Source organism: Lycium barbarum, chromosome 7, assembly GCF_019175385.1.
Source record: "Lycium barbarum isolate Lr01 chromosome 7, ASM1917538v2, whole genome shotgun sequence".
In the NCBI taxonomy this organism is placed as follows: domain Eukaryota; kingdom Viridiplantae; phylum Streptophyta; class Magnoliopsida; order Solanales; family Solanaceae; genus Lycium; species Lycium barbarum.
In genome coordinates, this window is record NC_083343.1 from 134,448,436 (window position 1) to 134,475,954 (window position 27,519).

The 27,519-nt window shown below is 35.8% G+C and overlaps 2 protein-coding genes, 1 non-coding gene and 1 pseudogene across 4 annotated transcripts; 2 read left to right on the forward strand and 2 right to left on the reverse strand.

Moving 5' to 3' along the window:
- Window positions 1-45: 45 nt before the first annotated feature.
- LOC132604625 (DEAD-box ATP-dependent RNA helicase 37-like) lies at window positions 46-7,776 on the reverse strand. 2 transcript variants are annotated; one of them, XM_060318218.1, is made up of 7 exons: window positions 7,699-7,776; window positions 5,964-6,862; window positions 5,769-5,852; window positions 4,755-4,997; window positions 3,954-4,121; window positions 3,210-3,323; window positions 46-1,031 (listed from the first exon to the last, which is right to left on the reverse strand). In XM_060318218.1, the coding sequence occupies exons 2-7, from the start codon at window positions 6,684-6,686 to the stop codon at window positions 540-542; spliced, it is 1,824 nt and encodes a 607-aa protein (XP_060174201.1). In that variant the 5' UTR covers window positions 6,687-6,862; window positions 7,699-7,776; the 3' UTR covers window positions 46-539. The 2 variants fall into 2 exon arrangements, with proteins under 2 accessions (XP_060174201.1, XP_060174200.1); XM_060318217.1 differs by having other exon boundaries at window positions 7,582-7,740.
- A 5,125-nt stretch (window positions 7,777-12,901) lies between these two features.
- Window positions 12,902-17,844, reverse strand: LOC132604626 (NADH dehydrogenase [ubiquinone] 1 alpha subcomplex subunit 6). The gene is made up of 2 exons (XM_060318219.1): window positions 17,529-17,844; window positions 12,902-13,356 (listed from the first exon to the last, which is right to left on the reverse strand). The coding sequence occupies exons 1-2, from the start codon at window positions 17,739-17,741 to the stop codon at window positions 13,171-13,173; spliced, it is 399 nt and encodes a 132-aa protein (XP_060174202.1). The 5' UTR covers window positions 17,742-17,844; the 3' UTR covers window positions 12,902-13,170.
- Window positions 17,845-19,509: 1,665 nt separating this feature from the next.
- LOC132602007 (serine/threonine-protein phosphatase PP2A catalytic subunit-like) lies at window positions 19,510-25,721 on the forward strand (annotated as a pseudogene).
- A 1,547-nt stretch (window positions 25,722-27,268) lies between these two features.
- Window positions 27,269-27,340, forward strand: TRNAG-UCC (transfer RNA glycine (anticodon UCC)). Its single transcript has one exon. It is a non-coding gene; the product is annotated as a tRNA-Gly (tRNA).
- Window positions 27,341-27,519: the final 179 nt, after the last annotated feature.

A 27,519-nucleotide genomic window follows, 5' to 3' on the forward strand; every position in this document is an offset into this window, starting at 1 on the left:
AACAAAAAACAATAACAAAACATTATAAGAACTTGCTCTGGGGCGAATACAAAAGTACAAAACTTAGCACTGACTTTGTAATATTTTTACAATAGTGATTAGAGTTGAACACAACACTTGAAGGGCTCTGTACTAGAAATCTACAACCAATACATTTGGTTGATAAAAGAATACACCTAAGAGACATATAAATCAATTGCTGGCAGAAACATAAACTCCCCCCTATACATGAGACCTATTCTTTAACAAATCCATCCACCTACCAAATGTTAAAGCAAAGGGAGAAGTAAGCAAGGCAAAGTAAATCCTAATCTGTTAGTAGTAATTATTCACCACCACCTGCCAAGATTTACACATCCCCATCGAGCCCCTAACTACGTCACAACAACCCAAACCACCATTGCAGTGAAGACTTCAGTACGAAACGTCAAAACTTACAAAAATGGGCAAAATAAAGAGTAGACACTAATGTGAGTAGAACTGCTAGTGCAAAATTGAAACTATATCTGAATTTGCAAACTGGGGCAAAATGTGGCTGGTTAGTCCCAGGCACTAGTCACACCAGCACCACCATATGGTGCAGCATACCCGCCAGGTGCACCATAGCCACTGCTGCTCATATTGGCCCCGCCATAGTAGTCTGTCACCCCTCGATTGAAAGAGGAATCTTTTCGGAAATCACGCCCACCAAAACGATTTCCACCACGACGATTCTTGCCACCTCCATGTGAAGAACGAGCAGCAAAGCGAGAGAGCCAAGCAGGTACTTCTTGGTTTGCTTCTTGCATCAGCTCAGCCAGTGACCTTGCCACTGAAGAATTGTTCTCGTTAAAGAAGGCTGTTGCTAAACCTGATTTTCCAGCTCGCCCTGTTCTTCCAATGCGGTGGACATAATCATCAATGTCATTTGGGATGTCAAAGTTGACAACATGAGCAACATGAGGTATATCAAGACCACGCGCTGCCACATCCGTTGCAACCAAGATTGGTGTATTACCACTTTTGAAGGACCTCAGGGCGTATTCCCTTTCCTGCCAACAATGCGCAACAATAACTGATCAAGGGGGAAATGAAATGAAATCCCATCCAAAACAAGCCATTTGAAGGAAAAAGCTAGAAAAGATGTCACATATCTTAAAACTAATGATTGCTAAGATACCAAGGTAGATATACCAAAGATGGAATTGCGAACCTGATTCAATTGATGAGATATATACTATTAGCTAAAAAGGGAAGCTAATTTAACCGCTCAACTTTAAGAATCTGAGATTTATTACCAACCAGACAAGGAATCTGCTATAGCAGAGATGATGTTGGACAACACAAGGCCCCAAAATATCAGAATGGTATACAGATTGCCACCACCACCCACCTCATGCAGCATATCAACAAAAAAGCTACTAATAATGTCATCAGATAGCAGTATCAGATCTTTTCTTCAAAAAAGATCACTCCAATAGAATACACCAGTGATATTTAAATGTGAAAGGCGCAAAAAACGACAAGGTCATGGGGCTTGAAGCGTAAGGCTAGAAGTGAAGTACGCGCTTCTTTAAAGTGAAGTGCACAATTTATGAAAAATTAAAAAATATCATACATATATGAATTTAGTACTTAAATAATAAATATCAATTAAAATTACTAATTTCAACATCCAATATACAATAATGACGATATTGATCCAACTCCTCAAAGTTGAGATTCAAAGAATCGACCATTTCTCGTTGGGATCACTTTGTGTGTCATGTTAAAAGTGCACACTTATCTGATGTGCATACTGTGTAAAATTACGTGATGACCTCTCGCTTTGCATCGCTTTCATTTCAAGAGACTAAGTGATGGCTATTAATAGCATTGCCAATACACAACTCTCTACTAATTGTCATAAAAGCAATAATCAATTCACATCGTTTGTAGTCAAAACGATATGTGGTGAGCTGGTAGCAACAATGAAAACTGAAATGCCACATTTTAACCTATTTTACAAAAGTATAAAGGTATTACAACTGAAATGCATACTGCAGTTGATAGAAAATCTGAAATTATTGTAGGAATTTGTCTACAATCATTTCAAAGAGAACTTCAAGGTTTTTGACTCCCCCCCAAAAAAGAAGAAAGTGTAAGAGTGTGTGTGTTTTTATGTGTGTGTGTGTGTGTGAGAGAGAGAGAGAGAGAGGCACTCTCAAAGGAAACAACTACTCTACCCAACAAATAAAAGTATTCTGTCCGCAGAGCTGCTAGAGATCAAATAATATGAAGAACAGTAGGAAATTATTTCCAAGTTTTTCCAGTGTTAGAAATTGAGCATCTCAAGTCCCAACTTTCAACATATACTTCACTCTTTTAAGAAATCAGCTCCTATCAACTTTTTTATAGAGACGAGAAAAGATAAGGGAAAAGCAAGTAGAACAGAAGTTCCACATCCCCAATTTCTAGAATGCCTTACACCTAATTTACTCGGACTCGGGTGCGGGTGTCCGATACGGGTGCGGATCTAGAGGTCGGATCCTCCATGATCTAAATTTTAAGATTCGAGGATACAAATCCAGGTATGGATACGGGTGCGGGGATTCGGCTAAAAATAATTCAAATATCTAAAAATAGAATTATAAACCTAAATTATGAGATATTATGTGGAAAACTTGAGGAGAAAATATTGATCAAGAGGAGAATTCCAGAAGGATATAAAAGAAAAAGGAGTGACATAGAAATTTCAATAAACAAGGTATTCCATTTTCTTCAATTCCACCTTAGGTTTTGTTTTGATTATAGAAATCATTGGATCTGTCCGGAATTTCTCCATCGATTTTGGTCAAAGTATCCAAAATCGGTTGACCAGATCGGGTACGGATCCCACACCCACACCCACACCCATGTCGTGTCGACACGGGGGTGGCACCGAAAGTGAAGAATCCAAGCAACTTAGCCTTACACTGCTAAACCCAGAGGATCGACATAAAAACACCCTCCATTTTACACGGTATTTCATGGTTCAGATTACAAAGAGAACACCGCAGCCGGAGACATTTGGAGTAAAACACAAACCATGAAATTTAGCTTGAACTCGATGAAAAAATACAGAAACCATAAGAGACTCAAGAAAAAGGTCAGAAGCACATCATTTACAATGGAGAATTAAACAGCCATATCAGAGCTAAATGTCTCATGCGATTAACCAACCAGAATCACACTAGAGAAATCATCAATACCTGCTGAGTTCTATCGCCATGAATAGCAGTAGCAGGGAAACCATTCATACAAAGCCAATGCTCCAAAGAATCAGCTCCTTTTTTCGTCTCGACAAAAACAAGGGTAAGGGCTTGCTGATAATTAAAGACAAACGCCATTAGAATTTCAAAAAAATAATTTCCAGTAATTAACTGAAGTATAACTAGGAAAAGGAAAAATGCAATTGTTTCTCATAAGACTGATAGTCAAGATAGACTCTCTTTGATATGGTTGAACCTTAACATAACATGCAAAACCAGGAATGCAGCAACTTGTGCAAATTGATAATTTTAAGCAACAACTTTCTGATTGACTTCTTTGTTAATCTTTAGACTATTCTACCTCCAATATCTCAACCTTTAGTCGCTGTTGTTAGCATCACCGTCAATAAATGATTAACTCCCAAAATTACCACACTAGACAACACATTTAGTTTTGAATTCTCAGGTTCTCTATTAAAGATACAGATATAGGAGTTAATGTGATACATATGCCAATCCAACAAGGTACAGTCTCCTATCGTGAGAAGCCCTATAAAGAACAGGCCATCACTCTAGAAGAATATAGGCAAGTACCTAATGGGCACTTTGAATACTTCTCCACCAACTAACAATCAAAAAGAAGGCTCAGAAAGTATAGTTACAGGTCTGAACAGCAATTTCTTTGCTCAGCCTACATAATAGACATCAATAATTAAGTCAAATCGAATAACAGATGGATAATACCTTGCCATGAGCACCATTTGCCCTTTGCGCATGAAGGAGATCCATCAAGTGGCTTCTCTTGTCAGTCTCCTGAACATATTCAACTCTTTGGACAATCAGATCAGTACTAGAGCCGACCCTTCCCACAGCCAAAAAGATATAGTTTGAAAGAAAATCCAACGCCAGTCTCTGCAAGATCAAAGCTGAAACTTCTCACAAAAATGAATATTCACAGTGATCATTCCAATTCACTCCCTATGCTTTAATTGAGCAAAAACATAGGCAAAAAAACAACTGACGAAGAACAAGAAAACTTAGGTCAGCTTGAGAACATTGTAGCATTCCCCCCTCCTTCCCTTTTCAATTTATGAAGCGTAGTTTGTCTAGGCACGGAGTTTAAGAAAGAAATGAAGACTTTTGAAACTTGTAGTCTTAAATATGCCATAACACTTGTGGCTATAAGACTCTTGAAATTTGTGGTCTTAAACATACTATAACATTTGCATGTCTACAAAAGCTTGTTATTAAGGGTACAATGGGAAGTTCAATCTTTCCAAATTTAGAAAAGCGACATTTATTTAGGAATGGACCAATAAGGAAATAGTGTCACTCATTTTTGAACAAAGGAATAATAACTATGGAAGCAGCTAGATAAATGACATGGAGTTTTTTTTTTTTTTTTGGGGGGGGGGGGGGGGGGGGGTGTTCCAGCTTTAAGTTCAAAAGTTTAAGCCAACGGGATGATAGAGAATGAAGTAAAATAGAATAGAAAGAGAAAAAGCAGGTCAAAGAACAGAGAATCCGTCCAAACAGAGAACTGACCTGAATCTCTTTGGGAAAAGTGGCACTGAATAGCATTGTCTGTCTTACACCTGGTGGAGGCATGTCCATTTGTTGCACAATTTTCCTTATTTGAGGTTCAAAACCCATATCAAGCATTCGATCTGCCTCATCTAGAGACAAATACCTTATCATCTGTAACGAGACTCTAGCTCTCTCAAGTAAATCAACCAACCGTCCAGGAGTTGCCACAAGAATATGCACTCCTCTCTCTAGTTCTCGAAGCTGTTAAGATACAACACCATCACGGCTCAAAAACATCTATAAGCAATTCTGAACTGCTTTTATGATAATACACATTTCAATCTCCTTATTTGGCGCATATGAAGTCTCTCTCTCATAGTGCATGCATAAAACCATACAACAAGCAATCTGCATATTCACTAATCTTGTAATTCAATAATTATCACCATCGTCCATTACTATGTTGCTCCGATCCTCCAAAATCCTGTGGGGTGTGCCGTATCCTCCAAAAGCTATGCATTTTTGGAGGATCACACACGAGTACGTCCGCATGTTTAAAGGATCCGAGCAACATAGGTTCATTGCATAAACAATGTAATTAGACCAAACCTCTTGCTGAAAGAGAATTCACTGAACTGAAGGTCAATTTCACACATGTAGAATTTCTGTGACGCCATAAATTTTCGGGAAAGATAAAGCAGGTTTAAAACATGAAAAATGCAGGCAAGATCGAGCTACAACTAAAGCTAGCAAGTTCCTCTTTTGCAAAAAAAAAAAAAGATATCTCTCTGACAGCATGAGAAGTTCAAGCAGCTTAATCATTGTAAAAGTGGTATTTCCAGGAAAAAGTAAACTTTGTTGCAGCACACAACATATCCTCGTGATCTTCTTTTGATACCGAATAAAGAAGAAAACTGTTGGTAACTGAGCAACAAGGGGCAGTAAAAGATTAATGCAAGCCACAGTGCAATCTCAGCTGTATAGCATAGGCAAAAAAAAAAAGTACCAAGCAAACAAGAGAAGAAATAGAACCTGTTGGTTTATGGGAGCACCACCATAAGCAACAACCACCCTGACACCAGTCTGATATGCAAATTTCTTAGCTTCATCATGAATCTGCAAGCCAATACACAGCATTCAACTCTTAGCTTATAAGCCTTTTTGAAAAGCAAACCATACAGCATACTCCAAAAAACCAAATTGATCTTTTCTACCCCATTAACTTACTTGGCATGAGAGCTCCCTTGTCGGAGAAAGAATAAGAGCCAGTGGATATGCCACACGCGGACGTGGAGGTCTTGGAAATTGGCCCCTAATGATTCCACTTATGATGGGAAAGCAGAAAGCAGCCGTTTTTCCAGAACCAGTCTGAGCACAAGCCATCAAATCTCTACCACCGAGTACAATTGGTATAGCATGCCGTTGCACAGGGGTTGGTTTAACATACTTGCATCTCCTGATATTTTGGTTGACAGCTTCACCTAAATCAATCTCAACAAAAGTGTTCACAGGAGGGGGCACATTATCCCCACTTGTCTCCACAGGAATATCCTCATACGCATCAAAGTTGATCCCAGAATTCTCTGGTTCAACAAAGGGCTCAGCATCATCTTCTGCAAAGGGGTTAGCTTCCCGTTCCCTCCCACGATCCCAACCACCTGTTCTGTTATTCCAGCCACCGCCATGGCCTCCTCCACCTCCACCATAACCAGATCGGAAATCATTCCTTGGACCACTCCAACGATTTCCACCTACATTTGGGCCACCATAACCACTTTGGTCCTGACTTGGACCGGATGCAGTAGCCCCAGCATAGGAAGCCTGTGCAGGCGGATCAGCTGAAGCAGGCGCAGGCCTGTTTCTAAGATGTGGTGGAACATACGATGACTTGGGGCGAGCAGCAGCCAGATTCTCGGCTGCAGAAACCGAATCAGCCCACGATGTTGGCATAGTGAGAACACCCAGAAATCAAAACCCGATTACCTTCTGCTAACCCAAAATTTAGCTAAACCTTTTTTTCAACAGGGATAGGTTAAACCCTCAAATTCAAGCTACTTCTCCTTCTTAGCACCAGGATTCCACAGAAAAGCCAACAATATTCGTCAATATCAAATCAACTCTCAAGCCTGAGAAAATTACAAAACGAATAAAACAATCAGCAAACATATTCAAATTACACATGCAGGACAACAACATTCAAACACAAAAAAAGGTAATCTTACAAATGATCAACCATGTAAAACATGCACAACTATATATATCCAGAAAATGAAACCCAGCCCAACAGAAACAAAGAAAATGCTACAAATACTCAACTTTTCGAAAAAAATCAAAGCAGCAAAAATAATAGTACATGACTGCCTGATATACACATCAAAACACATGGAATTCAAATAAAATGAAAAAAAACTCATCCTTCAAAGAACAAAGCAACAAAAACATAACCAAGATTCTACTTTTAAGAGACCCAAAATAGCAAAAACAAAAATCATAGCAAATTAAGCACATTTTCAGATTAAAAACGGGAAAAAGGAAAAAAAGAAATCCAACCCAACAACAAAGAAAAATGCAACAAAGATTCTAACTTCCAAAAAAAAAAACAAATCAGCAAAAACAAAATAATTGCAGAATAAGCACATGAAACAGCATAGAACTTAGATTTAAATAATTAAAAAATGAACACACATCAAAAGACAAAGAAAATGAGCAAGTTTCTGCTCTTAAACAAACTCCAAGAGTATAAATCAAGAATCTTTACAAAATATGCACATCAAAACACATAGAATTCAGATTAACAAGAAATACCCATCAGAAGCATGAGAAAGATAAAGAGAAAGGAACATACAAACATAGATAAAATGAAAGAAGCAAAGGAGAAGAAACCCTAAGTTTGAGAAAATGCTAAAAAAAAAATTAGCAGAGAAATGGTGTCTCTATATATGCTCTCTTCTCTTTCTCTCACTTGTTTTTTGTGTCTCCGCTGATTCAACGTAAAGTGGAAAAAGGATTTCAAAGAAATTAAAGTAACAAACAAACAAATAAACACAGAGGAGACACGACACCCTAAGAAATAATACATTTGTCTAATAATAATAAGTGTCATCTCAATTAAAAATATGCATATTAAAAAATTTATAATACAAAATAAATTTTATTAAATTATTTCTATATAATAAATTTAATAAAAATAAATTACTTTTACTTTTTTTATTAAAATATATACAAGAAATAAATCTTTTAATTTTAAAAATCCAATAGTACCAAATTGCTATATGATTTTTTAATCATTATTTAAATATTATTTTATTATCTAAAGATAGAATTGATAAAAATTAATTAATTTATGCTTTTATTTTTTAAAGTGTCACTTATTTACTTTATACGGGACATTTGTGAGACTACTCCACACGTTGTGTTTAGTCTCTCTATTACGGCTGGCCTAAATTCTAGCCTTCTACTTTTGTCTTCAACACTCCACTCGGTTTATTCTCTCTTTTCTTCTCTATTTCTCCAACGTTGATTACGGAATATAGGATCAATGATGTAAAGTGAAGTTGCAAAAATATGCCAAATAATATTGTGGGGTGGTTGTAATTTTTTTTTATTATTATTTGTAATTTGCAAGCTAATATGTTAGTTGTAGATTGCAAATTCATTAATTATTAAAAAATAACTAATTGATCAGAACAGAGTTAGAAATCTACATTTCAAGATACTCTAATTTATCTTAAAGTATTTTTATGTCAGTGTCTTCTACTTGTGAATATTATCTACCATTGTTATTTTTGTGTATTGCCTATTTAATAATGTTCAACAGCATGACAACTCTACTATGATACTGTAATATTCTAATGGGTTGCGGAAGTAATCAAGGGAAATTAGGGCCAAATCTGGTAATTTTATTACTCACTCCACCAAATTGCTCAATTACAATCACCAATTGATAGTCAAATAAACTATAATTTCAGTTACCACAAGATTGTCAATGAATCTAAACTATAATCTCCACATCAAATGATTCCACGGTAATTGAGTTACCCGAGATGAGAGAATAAGAAGAATCTCGAGAGAGGAAGGAGAGAATTGAAGAGAGAGAAGGATAAGAACCTGGAAGAAGGTTTTTTTCCAGAAATGCAGCACCTTCTTCAAATGCCCTTCATGTTCCTGTAGTGTAGAACTATAGACTAATATATCATCAAAGAACACAAGTACAAACTGTCTAATGTGATCTTGGAACACATGATTCATCAAACTCTGAAAAGTGGTTGGTGCATTAGTTAGGCCAAAGGGCATGACCTTAAATTCATTGACCCAAGTGTGTCCTGAAAGCTGTCTTGTATATATCATCCACATTCATCCTAATTTGATGATACCCAGCCCTAAGGTCTATCTTAGAAAAGATAGCGGCCTCATTCAGTTCATCTAACAGATCATCAACCAAGGGAATTGGAAATTTATCCTTAATGGTCATCTTGTTCAATTTTCTGTAATCTACATAAAATCTCCAAGTACTATCCTTTTTTTTTTTTTTACCAATAGCACGGGTGAAGAGAATGGAGAGTGACTAGGTTGTATTACTCCATTACTTAGCATATCCTTCACTTGCTTTTCTATCTCATTTTTTTGAAAAACAATTATACATGTACGGTCTTATACTAACTGGTGCTACCTCAGGCTTCAAGGGGATAAAATGGTCATGGTTTCTCTTGGGAGGAAGGGTCTTTGGCTCACTGAATACATCAACAAACAGTTCCAATGCTGCAGTTATACCCGCAGGTAATTCTTCCACCTCCTGAACCTCTTCTATTGTTATGGTAAATAGATGGCCCCAAACAGTTTACTCTTTTTCAACAATTGCTTAACACTGGTGGATGTCATGCTTTTAAGGGTAGCTTGATGATGCATACCCCTAAGCCAAACTCTTTTCCCCTTATGAGTAACTTGTGCCTCATATGCTTCAAAATCCAAAAGCACAGGGTTGTGCTTTTTCATCCAGTCTCCCCCCAATATCATATCAGATGCCCCTAGGTTAATCAGCCTGGCACAATCCTCAAATTCAATATCATGTATCCTCCATTTAAACCTAGGGCAAATGTGATAACTCATCACTTGATTGCCATCCTCATCACTTGATTGCCATCTGCTACTGTCACCTTCATTGGGTTCACCTGTCTAATGACACTCCTCATTTCCTTAGCAGTATTCATGTCCACGAAGCTATGAGTACTTCCTGAATCTAGAAGTACACTTACCATCCTTTTTTTGACTTCTCCAATGAGACTGATAGTGTTAGGAACCTCAGTTCATGACAATGCATGCATACTTATAGCTTCCTCCACAATCTCTGGTTCATTGAAAAGTGCAGGATCCTCTTCTTCTGGCACTGTTCCCCCTTCAGTTTCTACACTGGGTTGATCTTCAGCAGTAGTTATGGCATTAAGTTGCTTATTCTTGCACTGGTGACCATAGAAATACTTGTCACTACATTTATAGTAAAGTTCTGAATTCCTTTTTGTTTCCATCAACTTGTTTCCTGTAGAACCTGTTGGGAAAGTTCTATTACTAGTATTGTAAGTGTTGTTGGCGGGTTCTGGACCTTTGCTCCATGTTAATTTGTTCTTTCTACTATCTACCTCCAACACCTTCTCCTGATGCCTAACTTTCTCTACAGCCTGGCTTAATGAGAAAGGGTCTAATAATTTTACTGTGTGTCTGATATCCTCTTTCAGCCCTTCCACAAAGAACCCTAGAAAAAGTCATCCGGAATGGTTGGATTTCTGATTAATACCCATGCCTTTAGATCCTCGAACCTTTCCAAGTATTCATTAACTATACTCCTCTGCTCCACCCTCTTGAATTCTCCCAAGAGTTTGAGTACACTGTTGGTGCCTTCAGCAAATCTTTTGCACAACTCCTCAGTGAATTCAGTCCATCCTACTGAACCCTTACTCAAGTGATATGAGAAATACCAGGACTCTGCCCTTCCACTCAAATGAAGGACTGCCATCTCTAGTTTCTCTTTAGGATCCCTCACATTGCGATATTGGAAATATCTGTTACATTTTCTCAACCACGATTGTGGATCTCCATCTTCAAAATAAGGAAATTTAACCTTGTGACTAAAATGATTAATCTGATTCCTTATTGCAGGTGCTCCCATTTGATTTTCTTTGGTTCGATTACCAGATCCACTCGTCTGCTCTTCCGCCTCTTACACGTTGATTGTAGGAGGACTGCCCAATATTCCATCACGAATTGGTGCAAACCTCCCCATCAACATATCAAACTTCTTCCCCAAGTCGTCTATTTTTGCATCTGTCACTTCAGATTTACGACCTGCTTCAACAATGTGGTTCTACAACTGATTTTCGAGTTTTTTTTACACTTTCCTCCATAGTTTTTTATCTAGTTTCTGTAATAGTCATGATGTTTTGGGCCAGGACTGCGCTCTGATACCAATTGTAATATTCTAAGGCGTTGCGGAAGTAATCAAGAGAAATTAGGGCCAAATCTGGTAATTTTATTACTCACTCCACCAAACTGCTCAATTACAATCACCAATTGATAGTCAAATGAACTACAATTTCAGTTACCACAAGATTGTCAATGAATCTAAACTATAATCTCCACATCAAATGATTCCACAGTAATTGAGTTACCCGAGATGAGAGAATAAGAAGAATCTAGAGAGAGGAAGGAGAGAATCGAAGAGAGAGAAGGATAAGACTCTGGGAGAAGGTTTTTTTTTCCAGAAAATGATTTAAATGCTCTTCCTATTTTCAGTTGGGATATTTATTTAGGTTTGCCAGTTGGCACCAGCTGGCACCGACTCAGCTTCCAACTGTATTGAGCTCATCTCCACCGTCCACCCTTTATTTGCTACTTCTAATCTCCACCGTAGGATCCTTGCTTCATTAAATGAGTTGGCCCTTTCCCTTATTCTGCACGTGTCCCTTCCAAACGAAATCCCTAATTCATCTAAATCCCCAAATCGATTCAATTCCCACATTTCACAAACCCTAACGACATAACAGATACCCAAGAAAAAGCATTATCAAGGCCATATGCGACATTTGGAGAAAAGCAAGGATGAAGCATAACAACCTAAAGAAGAGGTGCAATCGCATACTTGAAGGGTTGTAATTGTAGGAATCAAGGTAATGTTATCGTTTTTGTGATTAATGTACAAGGGCATATCTAAGCATGAAGAAGTGTGACCGCTTAATTTATAATATATAGAATCGTAATTGAACTAGAATCCGGAGGCATCCACTAAGGATAGTTGCGATTGTAATTGCAGAAGTCAAAGGCCGCAATCATAGCATAAATGGCTTTCAGAAATATAATACACTAAAGGTAGGCAACAGCAAAAACTCTCGATTGAATAATCAAAATACGTGAACGCAATTTTAGAAGGCATTCATTGAAAAAAACTACAGTCTCATCACAATAGGGGGTGTCGGTGCAATTTGGATATTTTATATAAGCTCTCTTTATGCGATTAAATGAGCAAAACAACGTTGCAATTGAAACCTCAAAGAAGCTTGCTTGTGGATCCAACTTTCATGAGGATATCACATAGCTTTGGTTTCTATTTTTATTTGGTTGATGGTGTTGGTTTCATTCAATTGAGGAGGTAATATAATTAGATTAAATCACATATACATAAGAGTAATGCATAGTAAGAATTCATACAGCTGATAGCTTGAGACTGGAATATATTTATCAGTGTGCATAATGAATACCCTTCTATGGTTGTTGCAAAGAAAATGCATGAGAAGTTTAGCGCGACCTTTACTAGACAGGAAAAACATCACTATCGTAACCACAAAACCTTCTTGAGCCAGCTTTTATGGTCTTGGAACAGTCACCAAACATTTCACCAAGCTTGACAACATATCTGCTGAAAATAAATCTACAGGCTTAACGCTGAAAGGTTCGGATTATACGAGTAGTTCGCTATATATAAGCCCGTTTGGCTTAGCTTATAAGTCGTTGAAAACAGCTTATAAGCTGTTTTCAGCATTTTTGAGTGTTTGACTGACCAACTTATAAGCCGTTTTGTGCTTAAAATAAGCCTAAAAAAATAAGTTGGCCTACCCCATTTTTTTTTTTGACTTATAAGTTGCGTTTTTTAAGCCCATCCAAACAGGCTCATAGATGCCTTGACAGCAAAGGCAAACCATCATTTAAGATTCAAGTAATTAAGAGGCTCACACTTTTTCCTTCAGATGTGACAGTAATAGAGTAACTCTTACATGATAAACAACAAAGAGCATGTCTCCATCTCAAAGCAGACAACATAACAACCAGTTCTAGAAGAGTACTCATTACCAATAAAGAGCAGATATATTTATCCAAGAGTAGGATGCAAGCAAATGACATCATTACTTGGGAACTTCACCCACCAGAAAACAAAGTTCTACAAAGAACTCTAGAAGTAGTTGCTGCTGTAAAAGTTTTTCAGGAAATTAGAGGCACCCTGATCTTTGTGTCCAAGGTCCTGAACAAGACCTTGGTTACCTACGACGTATTTGCCAACAAGATGGTGCCTCTGCTTTGAGTGGTCCACACAGTTCTTCAGCTCTTCCATGCCCTTAAACAGCAGCATGTCAATTACCTGTAAGATACAGATGAGTCATAAGTACAATGCTGCATAATTGAACACCCACATTTTACTGAAACATGTCATAGGATGATAGTGGGCGTGTTATCAAACCATAATAAATAGCAATATGCATCTTGATGAGAATTCTCATGGGGCAAGTTCAATTTCTAAAGGATAACAATGTATGAACTCGAGTGTAAAGCCATTCCTGGAACTTATTCTCCCCATTCTTTTTTTTTTTTTTTCTCCTTCCTCAATTTATTATGTTTTTGGGTAGAGGGTGGAGGATGTGCCTTGAAGGGATAAAAGTTGTTACCACGGAAGTCTATCTTTTTCCAGGGTGACCCATCTAGAAGTATCTCCTTTCCAGCCAAAAGAAAAACAAAAGAACATAAATTTTGCTACTGATCTTATAATTTTTTTTGCTGGTACACAAGATAATAATTTTCAAGGACCTTAACCGTATAAAGGAAATTCAGAATAGGAACTTTGGGGATATAGAGTTATTTACACCGAAAAAATCGAAAAGGAAGAGCGATCTGGTAAGAGAAAGGACGGAGTAGTAGCAGTATTTTCATTGCCTACACGAGCCCCAGTAATTTTGGAAGATTGCCAATTTTATGTGTCAGACTACTTGCATCAGACCTATGATCATGCAGCCAGGCGCTTTCTTACCCTATTCAGCATTTCCATTTCTCGCTAAGGCTATACTTTTGCCTAAAACATTTGAGTCTACGAGGGAAAAATGTAAAAAATACAGAAATCACAAAATGTGAAACAATTCTTTAATAAAGAAGATATAAAGAGTTATCAATGAGAAAGATATGATAAACACGGAAATCACAAGCTGTGAAGTTGCAAATGTTGGAAATAAATACTTGACTGTTCTTGTTCTGCATGGAGAATATATTATGCAAATATAGCCATCTCTTCCCTTTAAGCTCAACAAATCTAATAGATTTTTTATCCTCGGTCTTCAATGATCGTTAAGAAGCTCTACCTGCATACCTTGCCAGCTAAATCTCCGAAGAAATAATAGCAAAATCAAAAGATGCATCACAAATTCACAATCATAAAGAAAAGGCCAAGCAAATGAACTTTGCTTCGAAAGGTAGAAAAATACCAAACAGTTGTGTATTAGACAGTAACGCTAAGTCAGACTGGCATCTTGATGATGCACCTTCAAATTCTCCAAGTTAGAGATTAGGGAACCTTAGTCTAACAACATAGCAATCAGAAGCTCATTTTATCCGCCGACAATTTCTTTCACTAAACCTATTCTTCTTTCTGCTCTACATGTTCTTTTTCTGGATAAAAATGCACAGTCATTGTGGTCAAGGCCGCTACTTTTACAGTTTCCAAACATAACAAGAGTATTTGACTGATGATTTTAAGAACCAACATCAATCAAGCCCATATTTGCATCTGTTCCTTTCTAAGTATCTTGAAATCTCATGACACTGAACAGCAGTAATTAGTCTCTCTGAATCCTACAAGCAATTACCTTGAAAAAGAAGCCAATTTTAGAATTCATCAGCAGCCTAAATTAATCGATCTCATCAAACCCAGAAAAAGAAATCTACAATGATTTGTTTCGCTGATTTGGCAACCCAAACTAAGAAACTTATGGAGAGCCAAAAGGCTCAAACACTATTTGGATCCAAATGAATGACCCGCCAGTTCAAACTTGTTAGCTAGTTATTAGAATCCACTTCATTCACCTGACTGTCAGTTCAAATTAGCAACTAATTCTATCTTGTATGTGAAATGAGTGAAAATCCAATACTTGATTCCAGCACATACTACTATATCATCCCTCAAACCCACCGTCAACCCTTGAAAAAAGGGACGCACACGAAGGTTAATAATATTCTTCAAAAGAGGCACTTTATTTTTCAAAAAAGGTCAAAGCTTTCTAAACTATGGTAAAGATCAAGAGACTCTAAATCAAACTAAAAATAAATTAAGGAACTTTATCATCAGACTTCATATCTTTCCCTTGCCATTGATGTTAATTCATACATTGACAGCATCCACAACCCATTTACTTGCATAATCTTTTCTACCAAAAAATTTAGATAAATCTCTTAACCATACATAATCCACAAGAAATAAAAAAATATCAATTTCTATCTCATTATCAGTCATCATCAACAACATTTTCTTATCAAGGTCATTTAGCAACTACTTTTATGAAATCAATCAATTAAAGTTACAATTTTTACACTGCACTTACCAAGAATTGATAAAAATTCTCTAATTTGAACGGGGTATTGCCTAATTTATAGCCCGCATAAATGAGGGTACAGATGATTCATATAACCGCACCAGAACTAATTCAGAATTGAGACATACTAAATCAAGTAATTCAGTGAATGAATGAAAGAGAGAGTAATTGGCAACTACTTTAATGAAATCAATCAAGTAAAGTCACCATAGTTTATTATTTTTGTTTTATTTTATAAGGAAGTAAAATCAGCATTTTTACACCGCCTCTAACCAAGAAATGCATTTTTTTTCTCTAGTTTGATCCAAGTATTGCCTAAGTCTGCCTATAACCCAAACAAATGAGGATACAGATGATTCATATAACCGTACCAACAACTAATTCATAATTGAAACACACTTACTTGATTAATTAAGTTAATGAATAAAAGAAAAGGTACCTTAGGATCACTTGCAACATCTTTCTAGCCAACCAACTTTGATAAATCCTTTAGCCCGTTGCATAATCCAAAAATAAGAACATTCAATCTCTATCTCATTATCAGCCATCAACATCTTTTTATCAAGGTAATTAGCCACTACTCTTATGAAATCAATCAAGCAAATTCACATTGTTTATTACAGTATATTCTTTTATAAGGAAGTAAAGTCAGCATTTTTACACTGCTACTTACCAAGAAATGAATTTTTCTCTAATTTGAACCTGGTATTTCCTAATTCTGCCTATAACCCGAATAAACGAGGATACATAGGATTCATATAGGGCGGACCACAACTAATTCAGAAATAAGATATACTTAATTGACTAATTAAGTTAATGAATAAAAGAAAGAGTACCTACAACTGTTTTGAAATCAATCAAGTAAATTCACCATTGTTTATCACAGTATATATTCTTTTATAAGGAAGTAAAGTCAGCATTTTTACACTGCTACTTACCAAGAAATGAATTTTTCTCTAATTTGAACCTGGTATTTCCTAATTCTGCCTATAACCCGAATAAACGAGGATACATAGGATTCATATAGGGCGGACCACAACTAATTCAGAAATAAGATATACTTAATTGACTAATTAAGTTAATGAATAAAAGAAAGAGTACCTACAACTGTTTTGAAATCAATCAAGTAAATTCACCATTGTTTATCACAGTATATATTCTTTTATAAGGAAGTAAAGTCAGCATTTTTACACTGCTACTTACCAAGAAATGAATTTTTCTCTAATTTGAACCTGGTATTTCCTAATTCTGCCTATAACCCGAATAAACGAGGATACATAGGATTCATATAGGGCGGACCACAACTAATTCAGAAATAAGATATACTTAATTGACTAATTAAGTTAATGAATAAAAGAAAGAGTACCTACAACTGTTTTGAAATCAATCAAGTAAATTCACCATTGTTTATCACAGTATATATTCTTTTATAAGGAAGTAAAGTCACCATTTTTACACTCCCAATTACCATGAAATGAAAACATTTCTCCAATTTCAACAGAATAAATGAGGATACACGTGATTCATATAACCAGACCAAATTAATTCAGAATTGAAACATACTTAATTGATTAATTAACAGCTGGTTTGGATGGTTGTTACGTATTGTGTATTGTTTATTGTATCGTATAGTTAAGTCCCTCGTTACCTAACGACGAAAAGTCTCAAATTATGTAACGACCGATATGGTGTTATCCCGTCGTTACCTTATTTATTTTGTCTTTACTTATTATCTAAGTATCATATTTTATCATTTATCATGCCTTTTAATGATAGCTCTACACGGTACCCTACTTTTCTTGTAAGTTTATCCGTCAAAATTGTTAATGTCTAACATTATGTAACGACAGTACAATCTATCCAAACATAAACAGTAGAGTACAACACAATACAATACATTATGAAACAATACAAAACAACCATCCAAACAAAGTGTTAAGTTAATGAAAGAGAGTACCTTAGGATTAGTAACATTGGAATATTTACGAACTTCAGCAGCTACAGCGGAACGAAGTTGAGAAGGTGAAACGACATCGTATAAGTTGTAAATATCCATAATTTCAGGGATGGATCTGCAACACAACCTAAAGAATTCTAATGTCCTCTTCTTAGCCTCTGATAAACTAACTGAATTTGGTGGGACCCTCATGTTTCTCACCATTTGCGCCATTTTTTCTTTCTGCAATTGAGTGAATTGGGAAATTGAATGAGAATTGCTGAGAGATGAGAACAAACAGGAAGGAAGAAGAAGGTTCGAGAGTAAGGGTATGTAATGTCAATTCCAAGAAATGAGGAGGGTACATAATGTAAATGTGTTTTTTCTTTATTGAAGGACCGATTAGCAAATATAAAAGAAATATAATTGGATTTAAGCAGATCTTTAATCTTCATTAATTTAAAAGTTTCACTTCCATGCTAGCATCATCATGAAAATAAATAATAAAAGTGAATTACAGCATTTAACGCTCGAGGTTATTTTTGTTGTTGGATGTAATCAATGTTATGGTAATCAAATTTACTAAAACAAATATATATATCTAAAGTATGCCAACTTTTTGTAATTTTGTGAGCATTATGAATATTTTTTTAATGTTTCTTTTAATAATAGGTCTTATCCAACTTTATTAGTTTAATTTTTCGTTATAAGCAAAAGTGAAAAATAATGGAAAATATTTTACGTCACAAGTATCATTTACATCAATAAACTCGTCATCTTTCTTCAAACAACTTTTAAAAATAAAGTCACAAAGTAATTACTATATGTGTTTTGATATAATGAAAACGTTAAAGTGAGTTAAAAAGAATGAATATAATTAATCGAAAATACAAGGTGAATTAAATATATAAAGTATTCCATTTAATTTAAATGTTTTTGTGTGGATATATGTCACATTTTTACATTTTAAAATGGTTTGCAATTAAGAGAATATGGATGAAATGCCAATTTAATTCCTCCTCCTTTTAGCGTTAAAAAAAATAAATAGAACAATTTACTTTGATTAGCAAGACTAAACTAAATATTATCAGAAATGAACAAATATTTAATTGGTTGATTAGTTTAAATTTCACTTCCATTATTAACATTGTGATGAAAAAGATTACAACATTAAGATCCTGTTTGGATGAGCTTATGACTTGTGACTTATAAACCGAAAATCATAAGTTAGATTCTAGCTTTCAACATTTGATTTTTTTTTTCATTTTTGACTTTTGACTTATAAACAAAAAACTAGAATCATCTTCACAATAAGTTTTGCCCAACTCAATGAATTTGGTCTTTCATTAAGCAAACATGAAAAACAATTGAAATATATTTTACATCATAATTATCATTTGATTAATAAATATGCAATCTTATCTTCAAATTGTTTTCTAAAATGAAATCACATAATATGTGTGTTTTGATTGATATAACGAATATCTTGAAAGAAAATATACATGACTCATCGAGAATTCAACATGAGTTAGTACTAGTAAATATATTGATTGAAATTACAAGTAGAATTAAATATGTAAAGCATTTCATTTAATTTAAATGTTTCTTAAGTGCGTACCTTTTTACCTTTTAATGATTTGCAAAATTGAATAGATAAATAGTTGAATCCTTAGTTACTAAAAATGATTAATAATTAATAAAGAATGAGGGGATGTTAATTGATATGTGGCGGTTCGAGGGTTTGGGCAGAGGTGAAATAGTCAAAATTTGATGATTTTTTTGCGCACTTTTTGTTTGAATGGTGCTTGATTCATAAAGAATGATTCTTTTGAAGTTATACCGACTTTCTGAGAAAAAATAATGCCACGTGGAGTTAATGATGCCGGAATAGAAGTGGAATGGGTATTGAGTATTCATAAGAAAGGCTTGTTGTACGTGATCGGGCTGAGTTAAAAAAAGCCAAATTATAATGAATTCTTGTTATTTATTAAAAGCCTGAAGAGATCAGAGTTGGTATAGAGGATTAATAAGAAAGCTTTCTGTACGTGGACGGGCTGAGTCAAAAAAGCCAAATTTTAATGAATCCTTGTATTTATAAAAGCCTGAATGGAGTGGAGTGGATATAGAGGATGTATAAGAAATCTTTCTGTACGTGGACAGGCTGACTAAACATAGCCACCTTACAATGAGTCCTTGTGTTATTAAAGAACGAATGGGCAGAATAGATATAGAGGATTTATAGAGCTGAGTGCAACTAGTTTGAGATTGAGGTGTTGTGGATTGATATTTGGGTGTTCTTGTTTGCAGATAAATGATGACGATTTTCATAGACTAGTCAAATGAAAAAATCTTTCCTATATTAATTTAAAATGTGGAATAGATGTAATACAGTTGAACCCGTCTTGATTTGGGAATTGGGATTAAGGCATAGTTGACTGATATGTAGCCGTTCTCGTTGATTTTCTCCCCGTTTCTTCCTTTGTTGATTTTCTTTTGATTGATGTATTACTGATCAGATTATCTGGGCTAATTCTTCAACTTGGCCAAATGTACAAGTATGTAATTTAGATCCTTTTGTCGTTAAGAATTGCTATGGGCAGCAAAAGGGAAACATATACGTGTTACTCTATTTTCAAGATTTAAAATATTACTCAATTTGCTTTGGTTTTGATTGAAGGGAAAACGGAGGGGTTTGTTTTATGTTTTTTTTTTTTTTTCTTGTCAATTTCATTGCTGACCGTATTGCGAGACAGTAAGCTAATTGTTAGATTATGTTCATTTCGTTTTCTGACTCACTTTCTGGCACAAAGTACATGATTAAAAAAAAAACTTGTGCATGCATGTCAGAAGAAAGTACACCAAGTAATGATCTGTAGCAAGACTTTGGCTCTTCCAATAAAGTTGTTTCTCCAAGTTATATTCGACAGTGTGATGAACATATTTGAGAATTCAACTTGTTCTTTTTTTCTTTTCCATTTTTAGCTTCTAGCTTTTAAGCTTATTTACCATTAACGCTCTTATCAAATGCTTGTTGTATGTGACCCTTTATGATGTTCCGTGTTTTCTTCCCCTTCTTTTTTTATAGATAAAGGAGTTACCTGCATTGACAAGCTATATCCTTTTTTCAACTTAACTAGGTAAGAGGATTATGTGAGAAAGCGAAGGAGATACTAATGCAAGAGAGCAATGTGCAGGTATAACCTTTTGAATTTTGCATTCTTTCTCTCTTTTTTCCTTTTCTGCTTAGCTACTGATATCCTTTTTCTTTTTCACGGGGAGAGTGAGGTCTCAAAAACTTTGTTTTCTCCTTTTCTGTGTTGATTACTTTTTGATTGAGCTTCAAAGTCTAATAGCGAGTCTTCATTCTTTCTTCTTCTCATTGCTGCCAGCGAAGAGGGATAATTTTGTCCCCTTTCCTAAAATGTGTTTCACATCAGCATGTTGAAACCTGACAAATTAGATTTTAAATTATTTTTTAATATCGACGTTGCCTCGTAGTCTTGAAATCTTATGATGTTACCTTTTTCTTTTTTAGTTAATTTTTAAAGTACTTATGCCATAGCCAAACTTATTTATGTTTTTTTTAAGCTCATAGCCAAACTGATTTATGTGAAACTAGCTGATACACAAGATTTATACAGTGCCAGTGTCTGAGAGTCTGGATTTTGACTCTCCCTTGTCTATTCTTATTATCTTGCAGCACTATAACTTGATTAATAATTGAAATATCATCATATTGACTTTGGAGCTACTTTATATGGATCATTTGCCAATTGCCTCAGCATCCTATGTCGATTAAGTACTAAATGAGTATGGGGCAGTTCGTATAGATTCTTTAAACAATAAGAATTAGCAAAAACCTGCATATACCATACCAAATACTTCTGTAGACCTGTACCAACAAAGTACCATCCCTGAGTGCATGTAACGTATCTTTTAGAGCTTTCCTGGATTTTTCATTTTTTACATGTGGGACGCAGAAATTACTTCATCCCAAAAAAAAAAACGTGGGACACGGAACTGCTTGGCTGACGGCTTTCCAAGTTTGTGAATAGCTGAGTGTAGGGTATTTGAGATGGTTTTTCATATTCCTTTTCCTTGTTGCAGCCTGTGATAAGCCCTGTGACTATATGTGGTGATATTCATGGGCAGTTCCATGATCTTGCTGAGCTCTTCCGGATTGGTGGGAAGGTACATGCACCTTTTTTTATCCATTTCTTTCTCCTTCTTCTGTCATGTGTCTCCTGGAATGTGTTTTTGAAAGTCAGGATGGCCTCTTATTTGGGAAAGTAGAAGGTAGCTTTTAATTTATCACTGTCTTCTTGGTAATAATGAACATTTTCTATAAACGTAAATTCTATTAGAGAGGCTCCTTTCTCCTCAGGTAAGAAGGGAAAAATTGTTCTCGATCTTGAGGACTTTTAATACTTTGAAGCTGCATACAGAACATTCTGGATGTAATCCATTCAGAATTTAACTCACTAGGAGAAGTTGCCCCCGGATAACCAAAACCATATGCAAGGGAAAGTGAGGAAAATTGAGATCTTGGAATGATGCATGCGATGGTTGGTCAGTTCATTAATGAGCTCCGAGGGATTTTTAACTGTTATGGCTAGTAAGCCACAAAATGCTAGCATCCAATGAAACAAAACTCTGGTATTATTGATTATTAGCATGAGGATTCACTTGTCAACTCAGTGTTGCCTTTTCTTTTTCTGGGTTATATGCAATTTGAAATACTTATGCTTTTAATGAAAGTAATTGAATTAGATTTGTTTTTCTTACTTACCTTGTTCCGTTATTGGCAGTGCCCTGATACTAATTATCTTTTCATGGGAGATTATGTGGATCGTGGATACTATTCTGTTGAAACAGTAACGGTGAGTTATTTGGCCTAGACTCTTTTTGCTATTAGAAAGATTTTGTTGTGCACTAATTAAATGATGTCTCAGTTGTTTGTGACAAAGTCGTGTCACACTTGCTTAATCACGTAGTCTAGGACTCTAAGTTGCCTCCCTAACTTTTTTTCTTTGTTACACTTAGGAAGAGATTTTCATTGCTTTAATAGTGCACTTAAGGTGGAAATAATCATGGTTATCGGTTTTGGGTTTTCTCTCTTTTTAGGTTTTTTAAATTTTTTATGTGATGGTCGCTTTCATGGGTAATAGTCAGGCTGGTGATGTCTCATTTTGACTGTGGTTCACTTTTTCAGCTTTTGGTGGCTCTCAAAGTGCGCTATTCCCAACGAATTACAATCTTGAGGGCGAATCACGAGAGTCGCCAGGTATACGTCACGAGTATCCAATTAATTTGATGCAGATGACGCACTTTGGTAGTCAGTAATCACCAAGTAAAAGCACGAAATCTATAATGTGCTTACAGAATAGAAGGCTTTCTCTCAGAATGCTGTATGATACTGCTGAATTTAATCCTTTTTACTCAACAGTATTCTCTCTATCCCTGTTAAGGTATCATAGTTTGTTCCTAAACATGTGCATATTTTCCCTTATAAAAAAAGGTATCCTAGTTTGTCAAGCACAAACATTGAGAAATGAAAGTTTTTTATTATACAAGATTCATTTGAGTTTGAAGTTTATTGCTGTTAATCTCTGTTTATCGGATTTACAGATAGGGTAATGCCAACGTGTGGAAGATTTTCACAGATCTGTTCGATTACTTTCCTCTCACAGCTTTGGTTAGTATGCGTTTTTCGTTTTAGCGTATATTATGGATTTGTGTTTTTCTATATATATGTATATATTTAAAATACTCGTAAGTATTTAGCTGGTGTTAGTGCTTTAACCCCCTGGCTGCAGATATTTAAACAGCTTTCAGATCATTATGTTACAATGAATGGCATTGAAGTTAAACATTTGTTCATTGTGTTTTAAGTTGCATAATATATATTTGGTTGGTGAATATCTTGATTGGGTCAGGGGCCTTACCGGTATTACTAATTACACTATAATGATGAACCGTGTTTCTGCTTCTTTGCATGTTACCCCCTGGAAACAACAAACGATCAAGCTGGACAGATGAGGAAATTTTGTTTTAGAAACAAGCTAGGTTGACTGCATTGATATGGTTTGTATATTTGTTGATGATTCCTTAATTGTTGTGGTATGAAGTGATATTGCTTTTCTTCCCCTCCCCCCCAAATCTGTTGATGTCCTAATGTTTGAAAATGTAATCAGAACAGAATGGGTTCTGTTTATATAGAGAGCTCCTTATGCTATGGTGTGTTGTGTCTTTGTGCACACACATCTAGATTGTATTTTAGCTCGATCTAGGCACATGTTTGTAAGATTGGAACTCAAACAGGATTTAAAAGTAATTTGTAACCTAAATTACTTGCACATGATTTTTTATGTGCTGACAGAAGGTGGCTAACGGTAGCTTTTGTCCACAATTTTAGTATTTTGAATATATGTTTATGAAATTAACAATTTTCAACAGTACAAGTTAGATACTAAAAAGAGTATGCCGGTAATATATTTGGAGTAACTCATAACTTCACATTTAATGGAATCTCGATTTTTATTTTTTATTTTTCTCTCTGTTGCAAGGAAAGAGTGTAGCTTATTTCGAGCTCACACTTTTGACTTTAGATTGTAAAACTGTTTTATCTAGCACTGGCACCAATATGTCAAATCATCAGTACTGTTGCTTCCATTAGAATGTTTGCTTTTTTTTTTTTGGTTAGTCAACTTGGAGTTGAGGTTATCTGGTGTATAATTTCTGAAAATGAGAGACATGCTTCATCTGTACTTTTTTTTTCCTGGTATGCAACTTCTAGTGTTAATGTCTCTTTTTTTTTTCAAATTTTGTGTAGGTTGAGTCAGAAATATTTTGCCTCCATGGTGGTTTGTCACCATCTATTGAAACCCTTGATAATGTACGTAGTTTTGACCGTGTACAAGAAGTTCCACACGAGGGAGCCATGTGTGATCTTTTATGGTCTGATCCTGATGATCGTTGAGGTTGGGGTATATCACCCAGGGGTGCTGGATATACCTTTGGCCAAGTAACTGCTTACCGCTTCAGTTTACTGATTGTTTAGTAGTTCTTTTTATTTCGACCAGTAGTTGAAGCTTTATCATTTGGTTATTTGAACTGCAACAGGATATATCTGAGCATGTTTAACCACACAAACAATTTGAAGCTAATTGCTAGAGCACATCAGCTGGTTATGGAGGGATTCAATTGGGCCCATGTAATTAGACTTACTATAACCTTTAAATTTCTATCAACAAGTTCAGTCCAGGAGGGAAAATTCATTAACCATGTTCTTGTTGCAGGATCAAAAGGTGGTTACCATATTTAGTGCACCTAACTATTGTTACCGCTGTGGAAATATGGCATCCATTTTGGAAGTTGATGATTGCAATAGGCATACATTCATTCAGGTCTCTCTCTCCCCCCCCCCCCCCCCCCCCCTCCCCTCTCTCTCTCTCAAATTTCCGTAATAGTTAGGTACCGCCTTGGTTATGGGCATTCTGTATACATTGCAACTGTTCATGGTCTGACAATTCACCTTTTGCAGTTTGAACCAGCTCCAAGGAGAGGGGAGCCAGATGTAACACGAAGAACCCCAGATTATTTCCTATGATGCAGCTGCACAAACGTTGTGATTTTTGTGCAGGTGTTCCTGCTATCTGATTCATATGCTGTGGGCTTCGTAGGAGTTTGTAGTAATTTGTGCTATAGTGGTGCAACTCCAATGCGTGAAGCTTGTAAATCAGCCGGGTGATGCCGGCTGATGCTTTCTTTCTCTCAGTTCTCCAGGACCTTTATAGAGATGCAGTGAAGAGACTGAAACCGGGGATTGGTGCTCTGCACATATAATTTCCAGCAACGAATATTCAGCCCCGTCTGTTCTGTTTTCTCATATTTTTTGTTGCTAGTACAGTAGTAGAAAGAACAATCATTTCTTTCTTCGATATTTTTTGTCCCCTGTAGACGGGAGATCATGCTCGTAAAAGCTCTGTAGAGGCAAGATTATAGTTTTTCTTTTTCCACCTTTTGATGGGTGCTTGCTTAGCATATTGTCTTTTTTTTGACCTTCCTCGATTTGGCACTGTTAATTTATCAAAATCGTCTCTTGTTCAAGTTCCATGATGTTTTTCTGAACTGATGCTACTGGTTGTATTAACTCTCTAAAATATGCTTTGTTACGTTTGCAAATGTCAATATCAGCCAAATCGAGAAATGGTTAGTCGGGTGGTTGGTTTGTATTTTCAATTCTGAATGCTGGTTGTTCATATTTTATGACACCAACTTGTCGACTACCCCGGCATACATAAAGCTCTCATGTTTTCATTATCAAGTTCCATTTCTGCATGCAATTAATATATTCATGTACAAATCAATATAAGGATGACCAAACCAGCAATCACAACGTTCATGTATGCATACAACAACACGCTAACCAAGATCGCTAGTGCATTACTTTCAGTCTTTCATGAGAATATATACTTGTATAGTTGTGTTTCATTCGGGGATGGGTGGAATGGGAAGCTAGCTAGTTGGTAAAAAGATACTCGTATATATATACACGTGCATGTAGAAAATAATTAGTGGAGTAGTACTTACTTTCTTCCACGCATCTGAGAATATGATCAGTACAAACTACAACAACATACCCGGTTCAATCCCACAAAGTGGGGTTTGGGGCAGTGGCAGAGTTAGGATTTTCAGTAAGGGTTCAAAATATGAAAAAGTAAATGCACGAAGAAGCCTAAGGGGGTTTGATATTCATTATATATATGCATAAAAAATAATTTTAACCATGTATAAATAGTGTAATTTTCCGCCGAAGGGGTTTGAACCCCCTAAGTAGAGCTTGGCTCTGCCCCTGGTTTGGAGAGGACAGAGAGTACGCAGATCTTACCTGGGAGGTAGATGGGAGGGTAGAGAGTACGCAGACCTTACCTCTATCTTGGGAGGTAGATAATGAGAATATGATCAGTAAGTTGCCTATATTGCATGCCCAAGGTCTAGCTGTACTTGCACTTTTCATGAAGATGAATAATTTTGTAGGGTTTAAGAAGAGTTTAATAAGATAATAATGCCATGCATGCAAGCTACGTAAAACAAATTATATATTCACGACATCAGACATGAGTGTACGCATTTCTTATTACTTCTCTTTATATGTATCCATCTCAAATACTTACTCTCTCCCACTTGCTTTGGATACCCTGAGCACATAAAGCCAGACTTCAGTGACTTACCTCTTTACATGCTTCGTCAATTAATCACATCCAACAACAGCGTGAGCATCTCACTATTATTTCTTCCCGTGGAGACATTTTACTAGCAAAGAAGACTCCTATAAGTGGTACGTAGTACAATTCGTTGGGGGCTTGGGGCTTATGGTTTAATTCTTTGCCACGAAAGAGGTTTCCACTGACAGAGGCGAATCCATAATTTAAGTTTTATGAGTTCAATATTTAAGAATCTTAGCATTAAACTCATTATTACTTTAAAGTTATGGATTCATATTTACTATTTATTGCAATTTTTGTGACTTTTTACATATAATCTATCCTTGTTGTAGCAATAGTACTACGTTCAAATGAACCCGGCGACAATATGCTACATCCCACCCGTCCACCGACCCAATGGCTTTCCAATATGATGGACAAATAGCAGGTCATGGAACTGTAGTTTAATTCATCGCAACAAGAGTTAAACAAGTCTAAGATAGGCCCCGTGAAGGAGTTTAACAATAATCTAAATTTCCTAGCAATAACAACAAAGCGTTTGTAGTCCAACGGTTAGGATAATTGCCTTCCAAGCAATAGACCCGGGTTCGACTCCCGGCAGACGCATACACCCCCTTTTTTTTTTTTTTTTTTTTAAAAAAAGAAAATCTTTATACAATTTATTTATTTATTCATGTTGGAAACTAGAAAATTTAGCTATTTTTTTTTCAGCTACAGAGGCATTTTAACTTGAAAAATGATTTAAAATGTGTAATTAATATTATGGGTAAAATAGGAAAAAAATT

Coding starts and splice junctions, on each gene's coding strand:
- LOC132604625 (XM_060318218.1), bottom strand. CDS start 6,686: ATGCCAACATCGTGGGCTGATTCGGTTTCTGCAGCCGAGAATCTGGCT. Junction 3,324..3,953: donor CAAATGGTGCTCATGGCAAG/GTATTATCCATC, acceptor TTTAATTATCAG/CAAGCCCTTACCCTTGTTTT. Junction 1,032..3,209: donor ATGGCGATAGAACTCAGCAG/GTATTGATGATT, acceptor CATTGTTGGCAG/GAAAGGGAATACGCCCTGAG.
- LOC132604626 (XM_060318219.1), bottom strand. CDS start 17,741: ATGGCGCAAATGGTGAGAAACATGAGGGTCCCACCAAATTCAGTTAGT. Junction 13,357..17,528: donor CCAATGTTACTAATCCTAAG/GTACTCTCTTTC, acceptor TGTATCTTACAG/GTAATTGACATGCTGCTGTT.